A 23024-nucleotide genomic window follows, 5' to 3' on the forward strand; every position below is an offset into this window, starting at 1 on the left:
AGTTTGCGACTTGCCTGAGCCGTATCTGGTGTAACAATATGCAGTAAGTCAGACACGGAGCTTGTCAGCCACGTTCCCAACTCGTATGCAAAGCTCAGTGATTGCAGCAGGATGGTTTGATGTTGAAGGACTTGATACATGATGAAACCCCTGCCTTCATGCTGGGCCTTTACATCGATTTTAAAAATGGTATAGTCTTATCACAGACTTTACATTTATTCTAATGGAGACTCAAAATATCATACAGTATTTTCAATTCCAAACCTTCTGTTGAGCATAAGGTTGCAGAGGCTAAATGTGCACTTACTGTAGCTTACTGTGAATGCATGATGTGGCAAACTGCCTTGGGTCAACAGCATTACTTTGTGTTGTGTTTGTGCAGGAGTTGCCAGAGTATGACCAGCCTGTTCAGTAACACCATGTCACCTGCCAAAGATGGTAACTCTTCCCTGCCTCGTCGCTCCAGCAACCTCGGGAAGCCTCCACTGCGGGCACTTTATGATTTGCTCATTGCACCTATGGAGGGGGTGAGTGCTACCTCTGTGGGCCATTGCCTGCCTGTTGATGTAGTTCTGTATCAAAGAAAATGCAAATATGAATATTTTCATGCTAATCCTTTTGTCTCACAGGGCTTGATGCACTCGAGTGGGCCAGTTGGCAGACACAGACAACTGGTGATGGTGCTGGAGGGAGAACTGTACCTCATTCCCTTCGCACTTCTCAAAGGAAGCTCTTCTAATGAATACCTGTATGAGCGCTTCAGCCTCATTGCTGTTCCCTCCATCCATGGCCTTGGATCCAGTGCAAAGGTTGACCTTCTCTTTCAGATGACAGAATAATGTTGCAATACTTGTATTTGAAACTCCTATATAAAACCAACGAGGACTTGCTTGCCCACAAATTCTACTTTTTCAGGATCCTATGAAGTCATTTTACTGATCTGCTGTCCTTAGATTGCAAAAATGTAGAATGTAACCTTTGTTCTTGTGCTCCAAGGCTCACTCCCGGCGCCCCGGACCGGCTCCATGTGGCGGTGTCTCAATGGCAGCAGTGGTGGGGAACCCTAGACTGCCCTCACCTGTGATGGACCGCTGGCTGTGGGGACCCATGCCCTCTGCAGAGGAGGAAGCCCTAATGGTGGCTGAACTGCTAGGCTGTCAACCACTGGCCGGCTCTGCTGCCACCAAGGAAAGGGTGATGAGTGCCCTCACACAGGCCGAGTGTGCCCACTTTGCCACCCACATTTCCTGGAAATTGGCGGCTCTGGTGCTCACCCCAAACCCTGAGAGCGTGCCCGGTGGGGCAAGTGCCAGTGTGGGAGGGGGAACAGTGGGGAGAGGGGCAGGTGGGTGGAGAGGCAGTAGTGGTCGAGGCAGGAAGGGCTCCATGGGAAGTGGCTATACCATCCCAGAGTCTCTCCACATGCAGGATGACAGCAGCGACGTGGAGAGCATCTGTGACAGTCCGCCGCTGCAGGAGTTCCTGCTCACAGCTGCAGATATATTGGACCTGAGGTTGCCTGTCAAGCTGGTGGTGCTTGGGTAGGTTGGTTGGTTAAGGGTTATGTCCTGACAGTTCATTTACATTTTCAAAGTTTTATGGCAGTCATTTGTTATTTCATGTCCAAAACTATGATCAAATTAGTCACGCTGTAGATGTGAATTGAGGTTTGATTTACGCACATAAACGCATTATATATTCAGTACGGTACTAAAACAGAGATTGTAATGTTACTAATGAGAATGGGATAGCATAGCCTAGACAATAAAAGCAAATAAGGCTTGAAATGTTGTGCTGTTAAATATGTTATAGCTTTCTAATTCTATTATATGCTTGTGTCATTTTGGCTACAGGTCGTACCAGGAGTCCAGCAGCAAAGTGACAGCAGATGGTGTTGTGGGATTGACCAGGGCCTTCCTGGCTGCTGGGGCTCAGTGTGCCCTCGTGTCCTTGTGGCCTGTCCCTGTCGCAGCCTCCAAAGTTTTTATCCATGCCTTCTACACTGCCCTGCTTAACGGGACCAAGGCTAGTGCAGCACTGGCAGATGCCATGAAGACTGTCCAGAGCAGCAAGCAGTACTCGCACCCCTCCAACTGGGCAGGTTAGAGATGTCAATCACTTTTTGTGTCGATTCCACATTCTCGTTAATAAAAAGAGATGACCCTGTAATGGAGTTCTATTTAATGCATTTTTTTTTTTTGTTCAGGATATATTCTGATTGGCAATGATGTGAAGCTAAACAGCCCATCTTCCCTCATTGGCCAAGCTTTGGCAGAGATTCTACAGTATCCCGATCGAGCGCGTGATGCTCTAAGAGTTTTACTCCACCTGGTAGGACATGGACACTCACACACAACGACTTGCTTACTGTACAACATATCACAACCAAAAATACTTATGCCGCGCTTCACTCATACTTGCAGGTGGAGAAGTCTCTTCAGAGGATACAGAACGGCCAGCGTAACTCCATGTACACATCCCAGCAAAGTGTGGAGAACAAGGTGGGGGGTGTCCCTGGCTGGCAGGCCCTGTTGACAGCTGTGGGCTTCCGTCTCGACTCTGTGGGCACCGGTATGCCTTGTGCGGTCTTCTTTCCCACTGCTGATCCGGGAGACAGACTTCAGCAGTGCAGCACCACTTTGCAATCGCTACTGGGTATGCACTTGAGAATCTGTCTGGTGTTTTACTTCATTGGCGATTATGTGTTTTGTATGATCATTTTTAACAGCGTTTTCCACAAAGTTCTCGCCTCTGTGTTTGTAACATTTCCTATTACTCCATGGATCACCTGTTTAGATGTAGTTTGGAGTGTAAAGAGTGTGCCTTGTGTATAAATAATGAGGAAGTTCCTTTGATCCCATCCCTCAGGTCTGCCGCCGCCAGCTCTCCAGGCTTTGTGCAAACTCATCACAGCTTCAGAGGCAGCAGAGCAGCTCATCAATCGGGTAGGCCCCTGCAGCTCTGAGCAAATGCAACTGGATTCTTAAATCGAATGCTCGAGATAGAAATTGGTCTTTGGCTCAAACGACAAACACCATTGCTATTATTCAGTGTTAAGCTCTATTGAGACAGTCCCTCTCATTTTCTGTGACACTTTTATCGGGGGTATGCCATCGTGTAACTTGACAATTGTGTTGCGTGAACACACGCTAACGCACCAGCAACTCAAGCTGCAGCTTTAATCTGCTTTGAAATGCAGCACTGGTACTGCAGTACTGCAACAGTACTGCAACAGTACTGCAACAACAAAGTCTGAACTACAATCCGAGTCCTGTTCTCTTGCACCCAAGCTTGTGACACCAAAGAATTAATCGTATGCCTTTATCCCTCTTAATGTGTAACATGTGGCTATCGCATGCTTAAGTAAGAAGATCCAGTTAGTTGGTGATTCGTTTTTGCTGCCTCATATTGCCAATTCTTGCATAAAACTATTAAACACCTCTGTTACTTGTTGCTGTTATTCTTCCTGTTGACCTGATCCCTTGTGCCCTTTGTGAAAGTCCATTATGCATGCAATTAAAAAGCCTATTTTCTCTCCCCTGCCTCTAACGTGCTGTCTGAAGGCTGTTAAAAATATGGTGGCAATGGTAAGTGTGGCTTCACTACCTCCACTCCATCCCGTTCTACCCTTTTTGCTCCACTCTCTTTTCTGTCCTGCTCAACTAAAATGCACCTTCTTGCGTATAGAAGCTGCATGGCAATTTGACAATCAGTTTTGTTGTTTTCATGCCACTCAGCATATGCATGCATAGAGCTCAGCCGGGCAATCGTTTACAATGTTCATAATGTTTTCATTGGTGGTTCCTGCAGTCAGATCCTAGGGATTTTGAGTGTCAAAGGATTTACAACCCTGGTTCATTACATGTCAGCAAGAGTGTTTCAGGGTGGAGTAAGGGATGTAGAAATAAACCTCCCACAATTATGAAGAATGAAGTGAGCAGGCGAGGCATGTTTCTACTTTCTGCACAATTACGTCATGTTGACAAAGGTGGCTCTGTCCCAGGCCAAGTAATCCCGAAACAAAAAATGCAAGCGTGACTCCAGGGCACTTGTAAACCCTCATTAAGCTGACACCCTTTCAGCTCTGCTTCCCTGCAGGTGTTCTTTTCCCCCTGAAGTAATCGAGTGTCGGGCTCAAACGTGTGGAGAAACAGATTCATACCTACTCCACTAAATATGTTTACAGTAGTTCCACAATAACATGTAGCTGCCACATCGATGAAAAGGCAGTGTTCTTTGAAAACATGGAACTATTTAACTTAGTACTTGGGTGATTTATATCTTGATAAAATAGAAATTGTTTGATCACACAAATTCTTTTTACCCACTAATCACATCTCCAGTAGAATTCACCAGTTCATTTTATTCTTGTACTCGTTCCTAACCACTACACTGCTATTTTCCCTCTTTGTCGTCTCCCGCTTCTTCTCCAGCTCCACCAGGTGCTAGTGCAACTCCAGACAGGAGAGAAAGAACAGGATTTCTCCCTCCTGCCCATTCAGGTGTCCATCAGTGTGCAGCTGTGGAGACTGCCAGGATGCCATGAATTTCTGGCTGCTCTTGGTGAGTCAACTGTTACCGATTTTAAAAACTGTCCACACACCATGCATGCATTCATGTCTCCCGTGGACTGCACATTGGCAATTTTATAAGTTACAGCTGCTGTCCTCGTGTGTTTGTGCAGGATTTGACTTGTGCGAGGTGGGCCAAGAAGAAGTGGCGCTGAAGACAGGCAAGCTAGCCAACCGCCGCACCTTGCACTTTGCTCTCCAGTCTCTGCTGGCACTATTTGGTAAATATACTCATATGCTCATGTTCATTGTATCGTTTATGCTCATGTTCATCATATCATTTATGTTCTTAATTTAGATTTTTTTCAGTCATTTGACTGTACATTGTAATCATCCAAAATTTATATTCAACCGTTTTTACAATCCTGTTGTTTTCATCAGGTGTCACATTTCTTTTCACTTCCTTTTCTCTTTGTTCAGACTCCACAGAACTGCCCAAGCGTCTGAGCCTGGATAGCTCATCTTCCCTCGAGTCTCTAGCTTCAGCCCAGTCTGTGTCCAACCCCCTTCCCATGGGATACTCAAGCCTTCCCTTCTCTCCTCCTTGCCTGGACAATCAGGCATCAGATGCTATCTCTGTCTATAGCCTAAGTTCTGTAGCCTCCTCCATGAGCTTTGTTTCCAAGTCGGAGTGTGATTTCCTAGGTCACCGGCAGCGCAGTGGGGCCACAACACACTACTCTATCCACAAACACCCTCATGTTCCCCGTAGTCGCTCCTCTCCTCATGGGGCAGCTGCTGCTGTAGCGGCAGGAGCCCGGGGAGATGATGAGGAATATGAGGGCTTTTCCATTATCAGCAGCGAGCCTCTGGGAAGCCACTGTGACTCTCTGCCCCTGCCACCAGGCCACAGCCAGCGCCACCACCGTGGAGGCAGGGGGGTCGTTGGTGGGTCCAGCACAGGAGCAGGGAGAGGCTACACTGTATCAGTATCGTCAAGGGGCAGTGTCAGCACCCCCACGTCCCCTGTTAAAACATGTCTGGTGGCCAGCCCAAACTCACCATTCCAGAAGGTTGGTAAGGTGAGCAGCTCGGATACAGGTGAATCTGACCAGTCCAGTACCGAGACGGACAGTACTGTCAAGTCTCAGGAAGAGAAAATTGTCCCTCTGGATCCTCAAGAGCTGGCCCAGAAGATTCTGGAGGAGACTCAGAGCCATCTATGGGCTGTAGGTAGTCTACAGCGGGCTGGGCCAGAGGGTGCAGCAGCTGGGGGAACTTCAGCACGGAGCAGCACCTTCCGTTCTTCTGAAACTAGTGCGTTCAGCCGTCCTAACAGCAGTGCTAGCGGCAGAGCTCAATCTTCCCCAAGGCCCAAACCTCCCTCCCGTTCCTCTTCGCTGCAGAAAATAAGCTCTGGCTACAATAGTCCTGCAATCTCTGAGTCTTCCCAAAAGGAGGGCAGCCATCCTTCGCCCACTCTGGACAGCCATGCACAGTTTAGATTAAAGTACCCAAGCTCCCCATACAGCGGCCACATCTCTCGTTCCCCGAGTAATGTGTCTCCCAGTTCTGGTCACCAGTCCCCGTCTGGTAGTGCTCCATCCCCCACCCTGTCGTACTCCTCTACAGGCTCTGCCTGCTCTACATCGACTGATGTGCCAGACTTGGACCGGCTGAGAAGAGGAGTCATTGATGAAAAAGTCCAAGCTATCCACAATCTGAAGACCTTTTGGGCTAATGCTGCAGCCCAGCAACAGCAACATCTAGGTCCTGTCCGAGCCGTCCACGGTGGTCCTGGACCCTTTGCTTCTGCCAGTAGAGACGTACTGAGCCTTCTGAACCTCTCACCACGCCGTTGCTCTCCGAATGATACCCAAGACAGCCTGGAGCTGCGGGAGCTGGGGCTGCAATCACTGGATAGGGGCAGCAAGAACAATGGACACCACTACTCCAACCCTAGGAAAGTGGCCCCATCTCCTACTATTTCCACAAGCAGTAGTCCTGGTGCTCGTTCTATCCGACTACCTGCTGGGAATGGATACAAGTTCCTGTCGCCTGGAAGATTTTTCCCTTCCTCTAAATGCTGAGACATTTAAAACAGTCCTATACTTTTATCTATCTATTATTTACTATTCTGTGCGAGTAGGGCACTTTTTGAGGGCCACTATTGGTCCGCCAAGCTTGACTGACAATGAGAAGGATTTGATTGGTCAGTGGGTGCGACGCTGAAGAGGCACATGAATGCTTTAGAGAAAATCTTGTCTTTGTGCCCATAACACTGTAAATGGCAATGAGAAATACTCAAAGACCTGATACTGTGTTTGTGTGTAACTGTGTGTCAGGTAAATGTAAATGCCATTTGGTATTTTTCCTTGCTGTTTGTGTGGGCCAAGATGCAACAGCTATGACTGATTTCCTCCATTCTATTTGTTTTGTTTTTAAATTTAATGGTTATTGTTATTGTTGTTTGTTATTGTTATTAATATTATAGTAATTATTATAATTATGTTTTGTAAATTAATTCCAGTGTTTCACAATCAGTATTAAACGTTTTATATTATTAAAAAAAGTGAACAAACCTGTACCTTGTAAAGATGGATCGACTGGGGGAAAAAAGATTTAATATTTTTTATTGAAATCAAAAGGGCATTTTGCCTGATTTCTTTGTGAATTGAGTGTCTGCTCTGAAGCATGGATTCTCTTGCTATTCAATGTTAAGTACCATGTATGACCTTTTTAGCCCATGATTTTGAAGTTTCATGACAACCATCTGCCATTTATCAGTAAACCGTTTCAATAAAAAAAGAACATCATGTTTTCATTCTTGTATTTCTGAGTTTAGGACAGATATCACAGTACAGCGCTTGTCCCTCAAGGGGTCCCAAGAAACGTAAGAGGGCTTGCAAGATCATTAAAAACAAACGTATATTTCTGACACACAAAGGTAGTTTTGCTTTTGTTTCTCTAATGTGAGTGGCAGAATGAGGAACTGATGCAGCGGCAGTTACCCAGATGTGCAATAGGCGGGTTTAAAGCCACCAGGAAGAGATTCTATTGGTTAATAGGAATTAGCATGCCCGTCTCATGCCTCCTCCTGCAAATCACCGCTCACGAGGGAGGGACCGACACGGCTCTTAGTAGCTCGTGACGTCAGTAGCAATCAGCGTCCGCTCCTGGGCAGTAAAGGTCGTATCTCGAGGAACAAGCAGCGATGACCCTCATCAAGGAGTAGTAAGTTTTAACTTGAACATGTTGAAACAACATCGTGTAGTAACGACTTCCGATAGGCACGACAGATTTTTTTTTTTTTTTGGTGTTTGTCACTAATGAAAACTTTTCCATCTTGTCTCAGTGTCTGTGTCAGACACACGAGGGAAGGGTGGGAATTACTCAAGAGCTGCTCTGGCCTACGTTACCGGCGTTGACAGCGGTACGGCACTGTGTGACAGCTGCTGTTAATCTTGGCTAGTCTTAATGTGTTCACGTTAAGTCACGTTTGCTAGCTTCAAAACAATTCAGTCTGTGGTTTGTGTTATGCGTTTTTAAAGGATAAGAGTACCGGCGTGTGTACTTTCAAGCTTTACAACTTTATTTAACTTGAGCCGAGACTCACGGTTTGCTAATGCTAGCTAACGTTAACGTTAATGGCTGTGAACTACTTAGCGCTGCTAATGTTCTCTTACATACACTCGTGGCGAAGCCAACTAATCTTACCCAAGATTAGAGACTTTGATTAATGGCGGATTCACTGTTTTTTCGCCCTCTCTTGTCAAACCAGACTATTTCCATCTACTGACGTTAGCCTGCTAGCGGTAGTAGTGTTCAGGTAACGCTAGCTAGCTGTTAGCTCTGTGAGTTAACAAGTTGGATCATCAGACGCTCGTGTTGACATTAGCTATTGTCAGCTAGAAGAATACTTCAAACCACAGCAGTCGGTCATGACTTAAGTCACACTTTTGTAAAATGTTTGCCTGCTGGATTGAGACATGTTAAGGTGCTCGTTTTTAACTTCGCCTCCATCGGTAAACGAGTTGGTCGCAGATCAAGGCAGGAAGACCTGTAGCACAGGAACGTGACAGCAATCTACCAAATCACAACGAACGCTAGACTGTAATAGACAAATGGATTTGTTCATCTAAAACTTTATTGTATTTCAGCAAAGCTCTGCAGTCACTCGGTGATTATATTTGAACCATTATTTGCCAGTTTTGTCGGTACATAGTATGTTCAGCTGATATTCTGTGATCCAGTTCCAACATTGCTAACCTTAGACCAACATTCTCTTTGGGAAGTTTTTAGGAATAGCTTTGCTTCTTATGGGCATTATTGTGCGCTTGACACTGAAACAAAAACCTTTTTCCTAGTTCGATCTGCATATATTCTGATTCTATGCTTTGAGTTTCTTTTACCAGTGACTTGTAATTTCTTCTGCTCTTATTCGACTGCTCAGAGGTATCTTTGTCTCTTTCTACCTTTTCACTTGTCAGTCTGGTCGCACCATTGTACAGCGTTTTGTTCTCATTATACAAAACATGCCTTTTTTCAAACCCTTCATACAAAATAACATCTAAATAGATAATATCTGTGAAGGTGACTTTTCTACCACTCTGCTATCAGATTGAACCCAATCAAGCTTTTGTGGCTGGCAAGTGAAAAGTATTTTTTGTTTTTTGTTACTTTGTGAAATTTTCTTCAAAACCCAGTCCTTACCTACTATGCCCCTGTCCAGTTAATTTTGACATCTTGAGTATCATGATGTGCCCTTGATTGTCTCCAAAGTGACCGTCACGCATCACTAAGCTGTGCTTTAGAGTTAGCCGTGGCCTTTTTGCAGCACCTTGCAAAGATAAAACAGCATCGGTCACTGGGTGTAATTGTGAAGATTAAACTAATTTCAACGCAAGTTAATATAGAAGTGTTAATTCTGGACTAAAATGCTGAATCTCTATGGCATGGGTTGCCACAGCTCATCAAAAGACCACACGAAGAAGTGCAGTCAGAAACAACAAAACAAAAATGCATGTGTTTACTCCAGGCATCGACCTCTAGTTCTGCCGCGTGATGCGGAAGTGTCTTCTAACTTGCATTCTCTCTATTGACCATTACAGGGCGGCGACTCTGGTTGTAAAAAGAAGTCCGATTGTATGGAAGTCTGTGAGAAAATTACCCTACTTCTCACTTGGTTTATTATCTCAGTAAACATGAGTTTGTGCTCTCGATCGCTAGTTTCAAGTCTTCTTCAATACAGCATGATGTCCATTTATTCAATTATGGTCCATTTAGAGTCAAATAGACCATAAAGCATGGTATGCTTTAGGGCGGGCTTACTGTGATTGACAGGTCGCTACCGTCACTACATCACTCTCCGCATTCCAGATAGGGTTACTTCCCTTCATCGGTGGTTGCAAAATAACCAAGATGGCGACAGCCGTATTCCAAGATGGCAAACCCAAACTCGAGGCTTCATAACGGCAGTCCACGAACCAAATGGTGATGTCACGATGACTACCACCACTTCTTGTATACAGTCTATGGTTTATGCCAGATTAAACGCATCATGTCAGCGTAGAATACAGCCCTTGCTTCTGATTTATGCTTTGAAAGAACTTCCGCCTACTTTTTTTCTCTTGCACTGTGTGGTTTGTAGTCATTCACTGAAGCTTCATTTTCATAAGGGTAAATGGTGCAATTGTTTGGGGCATACCACACCCTGCAAAATGTCTGTTGGGACAAGTAGAGTAGGCTTGCAGTTTACTTAACTATGCAAAAAGTAAATATTGTCTTTAACGTTTGGATATCTTGTCGAATAAAGATTCAGATAGTTGTTTTTTTCTTTTTAAAACAGCTGTACCTATCGTTACTGGTCTGTGCAGCACTTTTGTAGTTTTTAAGCAATGTTTTGGCCCAAAATCGCTCACTGCGTACATGTTCCTCTGCTTCCATTTTCATTGTAGTTTTTATTATTCCACTCTGGTCTAGTGATGGGTTCTATCATCTTGCTGATGTCAGCAGTGTGTTGAATATGGGCAGTGGTGTTTTTACCTCAGGGGAGTGACCACAACTGGCTTCCTGTTCTGTAGTAACAAGGTTTCTGTGTATTGTTGAAGTTTGTTTCATATGCGTGTTTATGGCATCACTGCATCTTCTACTGTAGTTTATTTTGTGTTTTATCCTTTTAGGACCACAGTCCAATTTAAGTACATTGAATGATGTTTTTCTGTACCTTCCTTGAGTGTTATGCTGTTTGTGATAGTAACATACTTGTTTAGTTTAAAGTAACATAGTGCTTATTGAGCGCTGTCTTTAAGAACATGTTGTGTGAATGTTACCACACTTCTCTCTCTCTCTCTCTCTTGCAGCCGTGTGGTTTTACCCTGTAGTGTTGAGGAGGTGAGTAATCCGTCTGTGTGCCGTATTATTCCATTGACATGTTATATGAGACGTTATAAATTACTTTTTTTTAAATTCTATGTTAGAATGTCTGGGTTCTACTTAATTTCTTGTACTTTTCACTTCTCATTATAAATGACGACAAACTATAAACTCAAGTGCAGTGAAGGGAGCCATGTATGCATTAAAACTGGTTGACATTCCCTTTTGATTAAAGAAATCTTTAATATACATTCAGTATTTCAGTTTCACAACACATATATTTTACACTTGCAATTAATCCGTTCGTGTCACATGCAGCAGAACCTGATTATCCCTTATTTGGGCTTAAAGTGGATGACAGAGTGTAGGCTTATAGCAATTACAAGAAGTCTTTGTAATGCACCTTTCCTAGAAAACAGATGAGTTTCTGCAGTTATTGATGAATGTACTACGATCTTATCATTTCCAGTGTTTGGCTTCTGGTTGCAGGTTAAGACAACACGGTCTCCACAATAGCATCACTCGTAGTTCTTATGAAGAGCAAAGTTTCCCTTTTGGTTTATGTCATGAATCCCAGACTCACCCTGCTGCCTTACATAATCAAACCCTTACATGATCAAAACCTCTCGGCAATTACTGATGCTTTCTGAATCTCAGTCCATTAATTGGTTCAGTGTTTTCTTTATAGTGGAGAAATACTAATAAGAGCTCTGGTAGTTGAAATATAATCAAACACGCACCCTTCTTCAAACATCACACCATGCAGCACTAGTTAACATGCCCTGCAGAATGTAGTTATACAGTTTGAAATACAAAAGACTGTCACAATGATGTCTGCTCTTCATTGTATTTAGATCTCATATAATTGAAAAAAGGAGCCTAGCTTCCATACCACGTGTCTAGATTCACAACATAAACGCATCACACAGGGCTTTTGGGGCATCACACGATATTGGAAAGAACAAGGACAAATATTTCTGTTGTACAAAATTATTTTAGCTTTTTCTATTGTACAATGCTGCTAACGGCTAATGAAACAGTCTGAAAAGGAAACTTTTTTTTTTGTCTGAACTGCTCACATGTCATGTCCAGAGTATCAGTCCATGATGTGGTAGTCGTTGCTTCATTTTAAGGGGTCTCATGCAAAAAATGGTTGACCCATCAGCAAGGCTTCAGCTTTAGTCTACTTTCTGGGTGTACTGTAAGTGACTGGTGTGTTTTTGTATTCCAGTATCAAGTGGGACAGCTGTTCTCAGTGGCTGAAGCAAGTAAAAATGAGACAGGCGGTGGTGAGGGCATCGAAGTACTGAAGAATGAGCCCTATGAGGAAGACGGCGAGAAAGGACAGTACACACACAAAATCTACCACATAAAGAGGTATGCGTCTTTTTTTAAATTCAATTTTTACCTTTTCCAATTAGATGAATCAATCCCATAATTACCGTCTTAAAGTGTAATGGCGCCGTGTTTCCAGTTAGTGGCAGCATTGTCTTACCTCTGGTCTTACTTTGTAGTTCATATTCCATAGACATGTCAATATGTCTTCTCTCTCCCTACTTGTTCCCTTCCGCTTTACCTGCCCTACAGTAAAGTCCCACCGTTTCTCAAACTGTTTGCTCCTGAAGGCTCCCTGGTGTTCCATGAGAAAGCCTGGAACGCTTACCCCTACTGCAGAACCAGTGAGTCCCCCATATCCCTTTACCCTGAAACCCTTTGTCCTCTCCATTGTTGAATACACTTTGCATCATGTGAATTTAAAATGTTTATTCCTTCTACACGTAATGGTTATTTTTTCCTCTCTTTCTCTCCTTATGGCTAACCTTGATACAGTTGTGACGGTAGGAAGTCTTAAATGGCTTGTTTTGTTCGCTTATTCAATTTACTTTCTGTACGTTCAGTTCTGTAATATCCCGACTCTTCCCTCCAGAATGAGTATATGAAAGACGACTTCTTCATTAAGATTGAGACGTGGCACAAACCAGACCTTGGAACAATAGAAAATGTCAGTACCTCTGCATCTTACCCAGCATGCATCCATCTTCAACATCAGATTTTAAGTTTGTGTGCTCTTCTTAACATTATTTTTCTTTGTCGTTGTTCAGGTGCACAAACTAGACGCCGCCACGTGGCAGACTGTAACTGTTGTGCCCATCGACATTGCAGACATAAGTGTAGTGTCCTTTGCTGTAAGTAGAAACTCTTCTTCCATTGTAAGATAAGATGCAGTTTCCTGCCTTCATGTGGACACGCTTCATCATTACCGAGCTCTCTGCCAAACCCTATTCCCTTTACATCAGGAATGTTCAAACGGGCCTTATTCACTTCTTTCTGATGAGCAGGAGTCTTGTCAGATTTTCTTTGGTGACACAGGAACTTCTTAATTTCTGTGTTGATTAATTTTGGAGAATCAAATAAATAGGGACAGAATTGCTGATAAATAGAAGTATTGTCGCATCTACAATTGTATGTACTCTACAGATCAGCATTACGGTATATTTGTTTTTTTCAAAGTCTATATGTCAGAAAACAAAATACAAAAGCATTTTGCAAATCCCCAGAGCCAAGAGCAGCGTCATCCAATTGCTAATTCTTATCGGAACAACATTTTTAAAAACATTTTATTTAAAATGCAAACGTCTGTAAATCATCACATTGGAGGAGCTGGAATCTACAAACGTTTGATATTTTTATTTGATAGATTACTACTTTATTTATTTAAATTGTTGTTGAATGATATAGTGTTCATTGACTTATTAATTCTTCTTTTTACTACTTTTCTACTCTATTAACTTGCTATGGCGATGCCAAATAATATGTATTTAGGGTTTGATCCCACTCATTGAACAGTGCTGATGTACCTCCAGGTATTTGCTGTATCCAGTGGAACTGTTGTAGTGGAGCCAAGGCTGGAAAGGTGTTTTTGTAAAATGAATTACCAGAAGGTGAAATACCATGAAACGCATACCTGTCAATGACCGTGGCTGGTCAGAACTGGCAGCAGAAAATGCCATTAGACGGTCGGAGTAGATTGATTTAATCACTTCATTATGTTTTCAAGCCTTGAAATCTTCTTGAAGCATATCAAAACTCCACACACACCATTTGATCATCCTAAGCTTGCCTCAATAATATTTCAGAATGTAAACATGAGTTAATGATACTCTGAAATCGTATTTGAAGATGTTACACATTATTGCTGTTATTTGACATCACATTGCCTCATTTCACCGTGTGTGTGTGTCTATGTGAGGCTATTTGGCTGAGCAGCGGTGGTTTCTGTGAGTGTGTGTGTGTGTTTGTTTGTGGTGGGTAGTTAACGAGGCGGAGGTGTTTGCCTTGCTGGAGGAGTGTGTTGTGTCTGAGGACCCTATCAGCCCTCAGCCTCGGGCATGGCTGCAGGGCCCGGGGCGTACCGCCAGCACAGATGAGTTTGTTAGTGTAATTAAGGCTCAACGGTGCTTCGTATCCCGGAACGAGAGAAATACACACACGACGCAAACACATTCGCACACTGTTTTTACTTGTGGAGTAGCTCCTTTTCGTCTACCACGGCATATCGATTCACAGACCTCATTAGTGCAGCGGAGTGTATTGTTGTAGTGATGGAGCTCTCAGCATTAGAACAGCCAAATTATTGTGTGTATGGGTTTGTATCTCTTTCCACATGTTTGGCACCCTCCTGTTGGCCAATAGCCCTGAAAAGTAGCTTTTAGCTGCAGGCGCATCATGATTTATTTAAAATTGCTGGGCCCTTGAGCTGTTGATAATATGAAAGCTATTTCATTTATTGGTGTTTCTTTTGCCTTTTTTATGAAGTCAACTTTGTCATGTGCTTAGCATATGCGCTCAGTGTTTTTCTGCAGGCTTAAAAATCTTTTAGATTCTCCTGTGAGATGGGAATTAATGCAGGTAGGTGCAAGCATATACGTTCATGTATATGAACCGGCACCAGGGTCGCCCCAATTAAACAGTCGCTGGTGGCATCAATGCCCCATCGACGGTGGTTTATCGCCGAGCCGCTTACGGCTGAGCTGTGCTCCGGTCTTGCGGCGTGACATTATCTCCGGGGGCTGGCAGCTTTTGGAGAATGAGTGCAGTCCTCTTTGGCCTTTCGGTGGCAGTGACTGCTGTGCTGCTCACCTTAGAGCACAGTGCGTGAACAGCAGGGGACAAACATGCCACAAATTCTGTAACCTGCTGAATGCCGTAGTGGAAGAAAACTTTCTTTTGATTCGTGCTTTAATTTAGAGTATTATGATACAAATGATGTACATATCTTAGCATGCTTAAATACTTCAAAATGTGACAAAAGTTGTCGATTTCTGAACTTTATTTGCCAAAAAAGAACAGAACACTTAATTACTGCACAGTTCATGGTGTAGCAGTATTCAGTCCGATTACCTCAGCTTGTGGAACAGTGTGTCGGCTAAATATAATGTGCTGTGTGTTGTATTAATTATATACATTTCTCTTACTGTAGGACTACAAGCTAGATGAGGACCCGGCCACGTTCAAGTCGACTAAGACTGGCAGAGGACCCCTTAGGCCCGCCTGGAAGGTAACGCGCTTGTGAGCTGTGGAAATTATCAGATTCACACACAAGTGGCAATCAATGTCACAGGAGACGAAACAAAGACTAAACCCACGTTTTTCTTTGAAAGGTCTACACCTGGTCACTGTCATTCACGCAAGAACCGGGTCTGCAACTGTGGGTTCACATATTTCGTACATATTTTCCAAAGCACTAAATATAGTGCTGTCAGTCTTAATAAATTAGAAAGAAGATGGGACCTCGTAAATCAGTGTAGCGCAGACTGTCCTCCCCACAGTGAGGCCGACGCTAACTCTGAAGAGGCTACAGGGTTCAATGGCCGGGATGGGTGACGCTATGCATACAAGAAAACAAAAAACCCTGTGTTGAAAACAAAACACACTTTAGCTGCTGTTGCCAGAAGGTATGTGGGAGCCTCTCAAATACAGAGGAAGTAAGTTCAGTGGTTTGAGAGCAAACAGAGATTGAGCCTTTAGTTTGGTAGTGGCAGCATCATGCTGTGGGGATACTCCTCTGCAGCAGGTCTTGATGGTAAGAGGGTAAAGTGAATGCAGCAAAAGACGGGGAAACCCTTGAGGGAAACCTGTTGCAGTCTGCAAGAGAAGAAGAAGATTTATGTTCCGGCAACACAACAAGCCCAAAAAAAACATCTTCGCGTCCTGGAGTTACAGAATCAGAGACCAGACCTCAATCCAATCAATTTGTGCCGTGTCCAGATGTGCTAAAAATAATGCAGACCTATTTGCGTACTGATGACATCACTTCTAAATTTGACATGAAGGGGGCGAAGACCTACACATTGAGTTATTTGGTGTTTTCATGGTTTATCGCCTGTAATAATCCAAATAGCTCTGTGCAAAGGAGTGCACAGAGCCGGATTGGGGTCGACTGTGAGGCTGCAGTTTGATGAAGACAAACCACCTCTTCCTCGGCTCTGATTGGATGTAATGGATATTTCTAGTCACCAGGTCGGATAAAGGTTTTACTTGTAGCTCTGTCTGCCAGACTTTGTGTGTGACAGAAATGTACTGTGTGTGGACATTGATAGTAAATTTGACAAGCGGCCGTCCTGTATTAAGACTGCTATACTTTTGATGGAGAGTAATAAGACAAAGCTTATCCACGGCGGGAGTTATTCTGCGGTCCCCTCTATACCCTCTCGTACCCCGCAGCCTCACAAACCGGTCCTGCTCACTGTTGGAGCGTTCTAGTCTGCAGCGGAGTCCTCAAAGTTCACCATGGGAAACTTTCCTCCGCTTCAAGAACAAAGGCAGCCAAACGGCTTTAAAAAGTCTGAATAAAGAAGCACAACTTTTCATTTTGTGTTTTTAATTAGATCACTTTCCCGTCCGCTGTGGACACGGAAAGTGTTTTTGAGAAGGTGAAAAAAAAAAAAGCAGTTATGTGACAACAGAGGCACAATTTCTCTCAGCTTCGCAGAGCAATACAACTCTTGTCTATCTCTGCATGCACACATGCTTGCATATCGGTACCCTTTGTATTTCTGAGAACTTCTGCTCCTTTGAGTAGGGCACAGAGAGGGAGAGAAGAAATGTCACCGTAAGTGTTTTGATGTAGAATCCGTTTCATGTGAAGTTCTCCTTTAGCGATGACAACTTTTCTAAACCCACTGCAAATTTAGAAATGTTTCTCATTTCCCCTCCATGATCGCAGCATCAAACGACAGTGGGATGATGGTGATTGAGGCGGGTCTGTGGCATTTTCTCTTGGAATACCGCGGCAGAATGAAGTGATTAATTAAACAGGTGTTCTCAGAGAGAGAGAGAGAGAGTGAGAGTGAGTTCTGGGGGGGCGAGGAGGTCCTAGGTGTTAATAATGTAACCAGCTTTGCGACGCCCTTATCGCTGCGCGAGCACTGCTTTAATCTGCCTTCCGTGGCCACAAAGGCAAGCCTGTCGGGAACGGTGTCGCTGTCAGGGCGGAGGCAGAGAAATGGTCCCTTCATCTGGAGTTTATCCACTTTGCTCTGCCCCCAACCCCCACCCCAACCCCCCCGCCTCCTTTTCTTCTTTTCTTCAGAGGGAGACGGGAGTGCAAGCAGCGGCTGGATTTAGAAAGTGTGTTGTAGATTAGGGCACTTTTATCTCTGCACAGCACATCTTCATATTGATAATTATTTCAGCAAGCTCCATACCCAAAGCATTACATATTAATGTTTTTATTTTTTTTTGCTTTGAATGCAGCCAAGATTCGTCTTAAATAATATTCTGTCAGCCTTCTGCTGTTTTCAGGATCAGTCTCTCGTTAAGTTTTGACTTATTTATTCTGATACGGCACTTTTTAGAAAGTGATGGGTTGTAAGTCTTGTCGTCCTTTTTGCTTTTCTTCTCCGAACAGAACGAGCTGCTTCACAAGACGGCCTGCCCGAGGATGTGCGCCTACAAACTGGTCACAGTCAAATTCAAGTGGTGGGGCCTGCAGACCAGAGTGGAGAACATCATCCATAAGGTCGGTGACCGGTTTACACCGTTACACTTCACACAGACGGTTATCTAGCTCAGGCTCTGGGTCCCAGTCCTTTGCCCCTTGACTGTCTGATTGACCAAGACCAGCTCTGGGTGATGATATATGATCTTCATTAATAATGTGTGTGTGTGTGTATAATACCTAGCCCTAACCCAAGACTACCACTGTCTCCCCCAGGAAGAGAAGAGGCTCTTCACTAACTTCCACCGCCAGCTCTTTTGTTGGATTGATAAGTGGGTGGAGCTGACTATGGTTGATATCAGGCGGATGGAGGCGGAGACACAGAGGGAGCTGGAAGAGGTGAGGGCAGAAGTAGAAAATGACCCACCATTTAAGAGTAAACCGTGTGCATATGAAGTACATATTATTGGTCAGTGATGGGTTTTGTGCGCACAACTGCCCCAATATCAAGAGTGTTCAGTCTCCGGGCCTCCATTTCTGATGCTTGCCCAATTAACAAGTAAAAGAAACAAGGTTCTCCGAGGTTACCTAGTCCTATGTGCCCTAACATGCTTCCTAATCCCCAATTATGTTATTTACTGTATTTCATTCTTGTCTAGATGCGTAAGAAAGGCTCTGTGCGCGGTACAAAGGCTGCAGACAAGTAGCCCGGCCAGCTTTAGGTCTGAGTGTTGCTGTGTAAGTTCTCGCTGGTCAGTCTCTCGGGTGCTTTCGCTGTGGGGTTTCGGTCGCTGCACGCTGCTGCTGCTTTCACTCTGTACTCTTCCGGGTTGTCAAAGGGATTTTTGTCCACTGTGTCTAAATGTGCACCACTTGCAACTCCACAGCTCACTCTGAATAAGTGAATCAATAACACCAGATTGCGGATGAACATGACGTATGTGCTCGGTCGGTCTGCGTTTTTGCTGACCCAGTGAAAACATCCCACCCTGGTTTGTACGAGTGTCTGTTGCTTATGTGCACATGCTTGTGTATGCATTGCTTTAACATCTGGCCAGACTTTTCTCAGCCATGCTATTTTTTTTTTTTTTTGAAGAGGTGGCCAGCAGGTAAAGACATACACAAGACCTGCTCACGACCAATACTTGGAAACTAGAGCCTCTCCACAGAGGAGAAAAGCAATCCTCTCTTTAAATTACAGGTTTCTGTGAATCTCATTCTGTGTAAAACCGTACCACTGGTTTGCCCTCGGCACTGCTCTAAACATCAGCCTGGGCGCTCTGGCCGTACAAGGAGGACTCGAGGATGGACTAGCCAGAGTGGGCTCAAACATTCCTGGCCTACCAATAAACACCCCACCTCCTCCACATCTCGCCCAATTCAGCATGTGTTTCTAATTTTCCCTGAGAGTAAGTAAACAAGCGGATGCCATCAGAGAGGGATGTGGAGGCCGACACGCAGACGCTGCATTCGGGTCCTTGACGAGACTGTACCGGGTGAATGAGAAACTCTCTGTGGAGACCATGCACCAACAGTCATGTCTGCCCTTCTTCTTAGTGTATACTGGTCGAGTGCTGTTGGTATAGAAGGGGGAGGCACAAGGGGAAAAAAAAGGTGTGTGTGGGGGGGGGGGGTCTCAAGATGGCTCCTTTTCCCTCATTAACATACAAATGGAATTTTGCAGTTGAGAAGGCGTCTGTGCCGTGATTGAGAAGAACCGGGAAAAGGATGAAGAAGTCCGTGGGTGGATCCTCGTACCATTTCATCAGATCTGTTTAGAGTCACCGTTAGCTTGAACCGTTCCATTAAGGTGTTCGCCTATCAGATTCTACCACTAATTGACTTTCCAAAGCCATCAGCCTCAGGGTGGGAGCATTTGAAAGTGATGCTTTTATCTGCCTAGAAGACAATCATGGCACTCGATGAGGGCTGTTGGAGCAGATTTCTAAGCAAAGGCTAAATATTTCATTTTGCAAAAGGACATTTGTTGAATTTTTTTATTTTTTATTTTTATAGTTTATGATGCAAGAAATAAAATTAGTCCACAAGCCTGTGCGCAGTAACCAGCAACCGCTCATGAAGGGATCCACTGAAATGCAAGCGTCCACTAAACCTGCCCCTCACCTGTTAAGCTTGCATAAATCTAATATGGTGTCTATTTGCCCACAGCTTCGCAGAACGGGAGCCGTACGAGGAACCACCTCTGCAGACGAATGAAAAGGCAAAGGATTTTAAACGCCCACGACGACGGCTCAGAGGCCTCCTTTGGTGCCGCTATTTTACCAGAACTGATTTAGGCTTTGGAGTAGTGGGTGGGGGGGGGGGCCTCTGCTACCTGCAATCTGCAATCAATAGAGCAGATCCCTGACTTGCAGCCAATCGTAGACATTCTATTCACTGAGGAATTTATTTCTAGAAACCAACACGATCCTAGCTGATAAGACTGGTTCATTCTGCTCTCCTGGGCAGAGAGAGGCCGGCTATCAGCATCTTGTTATTGACAAGACCGAGCCTGCTGGAGAGATATGAAGAGGAGCTTCTTGCAGTAGAGATACATTTTTACAAAAGCAAATTCATTGACTTGATTCCACAGTGGCAGGTGTTTGGACCAAAATATTACTCCTGTCATATTTAGATTTTCCTTTTTCCTGCGTAACATTCCTCTGAAGACGATGCCCTGTCCGATCTCTCTTTGGCTCCTCCTCCTCGGTCTTGACTGTACACATTGTGGCACAGTGGTTTGCATTCCCCAGCATGAGTCTGTCTGTTTGTCATACTCATGTTACTTCCTGCCACAGCCTCCATTTACAGATCACTAACACCCTTGGCGCCTTGGCCCATTGTAATCCTTCACCCCACCTCCCCCAAAGCACTGCATCTTATTAACACCGACGATCATGCCCGTACAGGTATTCACTCTCATACTGATTTAATAGGAACACGCGCCGCATATACATCGCTCGCACGAGGATGAACGTGTTAATTAATTCTCACACATGCACTCGCAGGTGTGGATGCCTTTGCGGTGACTGATGTCTGAAAATCTCACGCTGGGCAGATCCATGCAAGCTTGTTCAGCTAAAGGATGTTACTTTGGAAGTGTTTACAGCTCTCACTGATTCCCCCTCCCACACACACACCCCATTCTAAAGACGTTCACACATAACATACAACACAGCATTCACCTTCCTAACAGAAGTCCCCAGAGGAAAGAAAAGACACTGAAAAACAGCCACAGATGGTGCATCACCCCTCGAGCCTCTTGTCACAAGCCAAACTGCAGCGCACTGCTCGCCCCACCTCACCCAGCCCACCCTAGAGGTCTGTCTCACTCATCTGGTTCTCAGAGGTAGACTGGTTCCAAAAGGCCTCTTCTGTTCCGCTCCAGTCTCGGTGTGTTTACAGAGTTCTATAAGCCTCACCAGTGCCCGGTGGACACCTGCACCACACACTTCTTGCCTTAATCCCCGTACCGTTGGACCTATTATAACTATTGTACCTCTGCTGTCAGCTATTGCGCTCGCTACCTCCCTTGTTTCCGACTGGCAATTTCCTTGACACTTAAAGGTTAGAACGATGGGAGTAAATCATGGCAGAAAGAGCTTTATGAGCAAAGTTGTTTGATGACTCTTTATTTTCTTATTGTTATATCGCATATGACTCCCTATATGTGTCGCAGCCTGTGTAATTCCTTCAGCAAGCAAAAAATATGTAAGTAGCAGCCGGAACAGCTTGTACACTGCTGTTGGTGCAAAGGGCTGCAGATTTACATCTTCGCCTCAGACCTGCCTTTTGATTGATTTGCCCTGTTAATGCCTCTTTGTGTCTCCCGCCTACAGTGTTGGTCATCACTAGTGTTACAGTACAAGTGGTTTCCTCATTTGAGCCTTGTTTGTGTTTTGTTCTTTGTTTCTAACGTATCAATGTCTTGAATTGTGCAACAGGAATTGGGGATTTGTTTTTCGAAGTCGTGTTCCTTTCAAGACGCGTGTAATGAAATAATCTGCGTTCAACGATCCAAATGTTTTTGTCTGTAAATGGTATGAGGGAGTGTGTTCACGGCTCAGTAATGGCTTATTGGCTTGTCCAAAGAGAATGAATGGATTTCTGACATGTTTACAAGAATTCAGCATTTGTAGGCTGGTCATAGAAAGATTGGGAAGGAAACAGTTTTCTTCACAAGAAAATCTTCTCAGGTCAACAATGTGTATTGCTTTTTTTTTATATATATATATATATTGTTGCTCATCAATTGACTTCTTTACACCGTACCATATCCTTGTGGTAATCCAGTGTCAATATGACGGGGAGTGGTTGTATTATATCCCGTTTCATCACAGCATGTGAGACAGCCAGTTGGTCGTTGTGATTGTAGTCATACGTCTCAAAGAGCGAAAAGTACGACACACTTGATCTTCGATGTAATCAATGATTTGAAGTGTGTCGAAATGATTCCTGCTGTCTGTCCAATAGAGAAGGCAGTGGCTAAAGAGAACAACCTCAATCAACGGTTTACAGTCAATACAATGATAGGAGGGGAGAGGAAGTACTTGCAAAGCAACTGTACAGTATTATCCTAATTTATGTGTTAATTGAAGCAACTGATTGTGCTCCCAATTATTGCCAATGCATTTCAGGTGTGAGTGTGTCATGTGACTGTCTATTTAAGCTGATGCACCTGCGCAGAATAAAATACGTGTTTTCTCAGAACTTGACCCAGTGGCTGCAGATTGTTTGTTCTCCCAGGTTTAAATGTGTTGAGTCGGTATATCTCTAGTCAAGCTCTGCAGAACAGGTTATGGGCCCAGATGCGTTAGACGTTTGTGCAAAGAGATATCCGGCGTGAGTAGCCACTGAGAGACATTTGCTTGTGTGCGTATCTCACGGATTGGAGTGCCAGCACCATGAGCGGACATACGAGTTCACGTTGGTCTCGTCTTGTTTTTAATGGGGACGAAAAGAACTATGAACTGTGGGAGACAAAGTTTTTGGGACATCTGCGGTTGCAGAAACTGAAGGACACCATTTTGAATCAGCCCGCCGATGGCGCAGAAGAAAACGCACTGGCTGAGGATGCGGCGAAGAACGCGGAAGCGTACGCGGAAGTGATCCAATTCCTTGATGACAAAAGTTTGTCTCTGGTCATGCGAGAGGCAGCGGATGACGGGCGTGGAGCGCTCAGGATTTTGCGTGACTAT

At 44.4% G+C, this 23024-nt stretch overlaps 2 protein-coding genes across 2 annotated transcripts in view; both read left to right on the plus strand.

The window, feature by feature from the left end:
• Nucleotides 1–7329, plus strand: part of LOC306778060 (tetratricopeptide repeat protein 28-like) — a 106961-nt gene extending 99632 nt beyond the window's left edge. Inside the window, exons 14-23 of the mRNA XM_079269418.1 lie at nucleotides 383–527; nucleotides 630–809; nucleotides 997–1541; nucleotides 1854–2101; nucleotides 2207–2331; nucleotides 2424–2655; nucleotides 2869–2945; nucleotides 4434–4563; nucleotides 4685–4792; nucleotides 4992–7329. Of these exons, the coding sequence (XP_079125544.1) occupies nucleotides 383–527; nucleotides 630–809; nucleotides 997–1541; nucleotides 1854–2101; nucleotides 2207–2331; nucleotides 2424–2655; nucleotides 2869–2945; nucleotides 4434–4563; nucleotides 4685–4792; nucleotides 4992–6601 (3400 nt within the window). The 3' untranslated portion in view covers nucleotides 6602–7329. The remainder of the gene's footprint in view (nucleotides 1–382; nucleotides 528–629; nucleotides 810–996; nucleotides 1542–1853; nucleotides 2102–2206; nucleotides 2332–2423; nucleotides 2656–2868; nucleotides 2946–4433; nucleotides 4564–4684; nucleotides 4793–4991) is intronic.
• A 358-nt stretch (nucleotides 7330–7687) lies between these two features.
• LOC306778105 (phosphatidylinositol transfer protein beta isoform-like) lies at nucleotides 7688–22514 on the plus strand. The gene is made up of 11 exons (XM_079269489.1): nucleotides 7688–7745; nucleotides 10874–10904; nucleotides 12118–12263; nucleotides 12474–12565; nucleotides 12717–12724; nucleotides 12814–12888; nucleotides 12989–13072; nucleotides 15367–15444; nucleotides 17797–17907; nucleotides 18103–18225; nucleotides 19996–22514. The coding sequence occupies exons 1-11, from the start codon at nucleotides 7726–7728 to the stop codon at nucleotides 20041–20043; spliced, it is 816 nt and encodes a 271-aa protein (XP_079125615.1). The 5' UTR covers nucleotides 7688–7725; the 3' UTR covers nucleotides 20044–22514.
• Nucleotides 22515–23024: the final 510 nt, after the last annotated feature.

Source organism: Melanostigma gelatinosum (assembly GCF_949748355.1).
Source record: "Melanostigma gelatinosum genome assembly, chromosome: 6".
Classification (NCBI taxonomy): Eukaryota; Metazoa; Chordata; class Actinopteri; order Perciformes; family Zoarcidae; genus Melanostigma; species Melanostigma gelatinosum.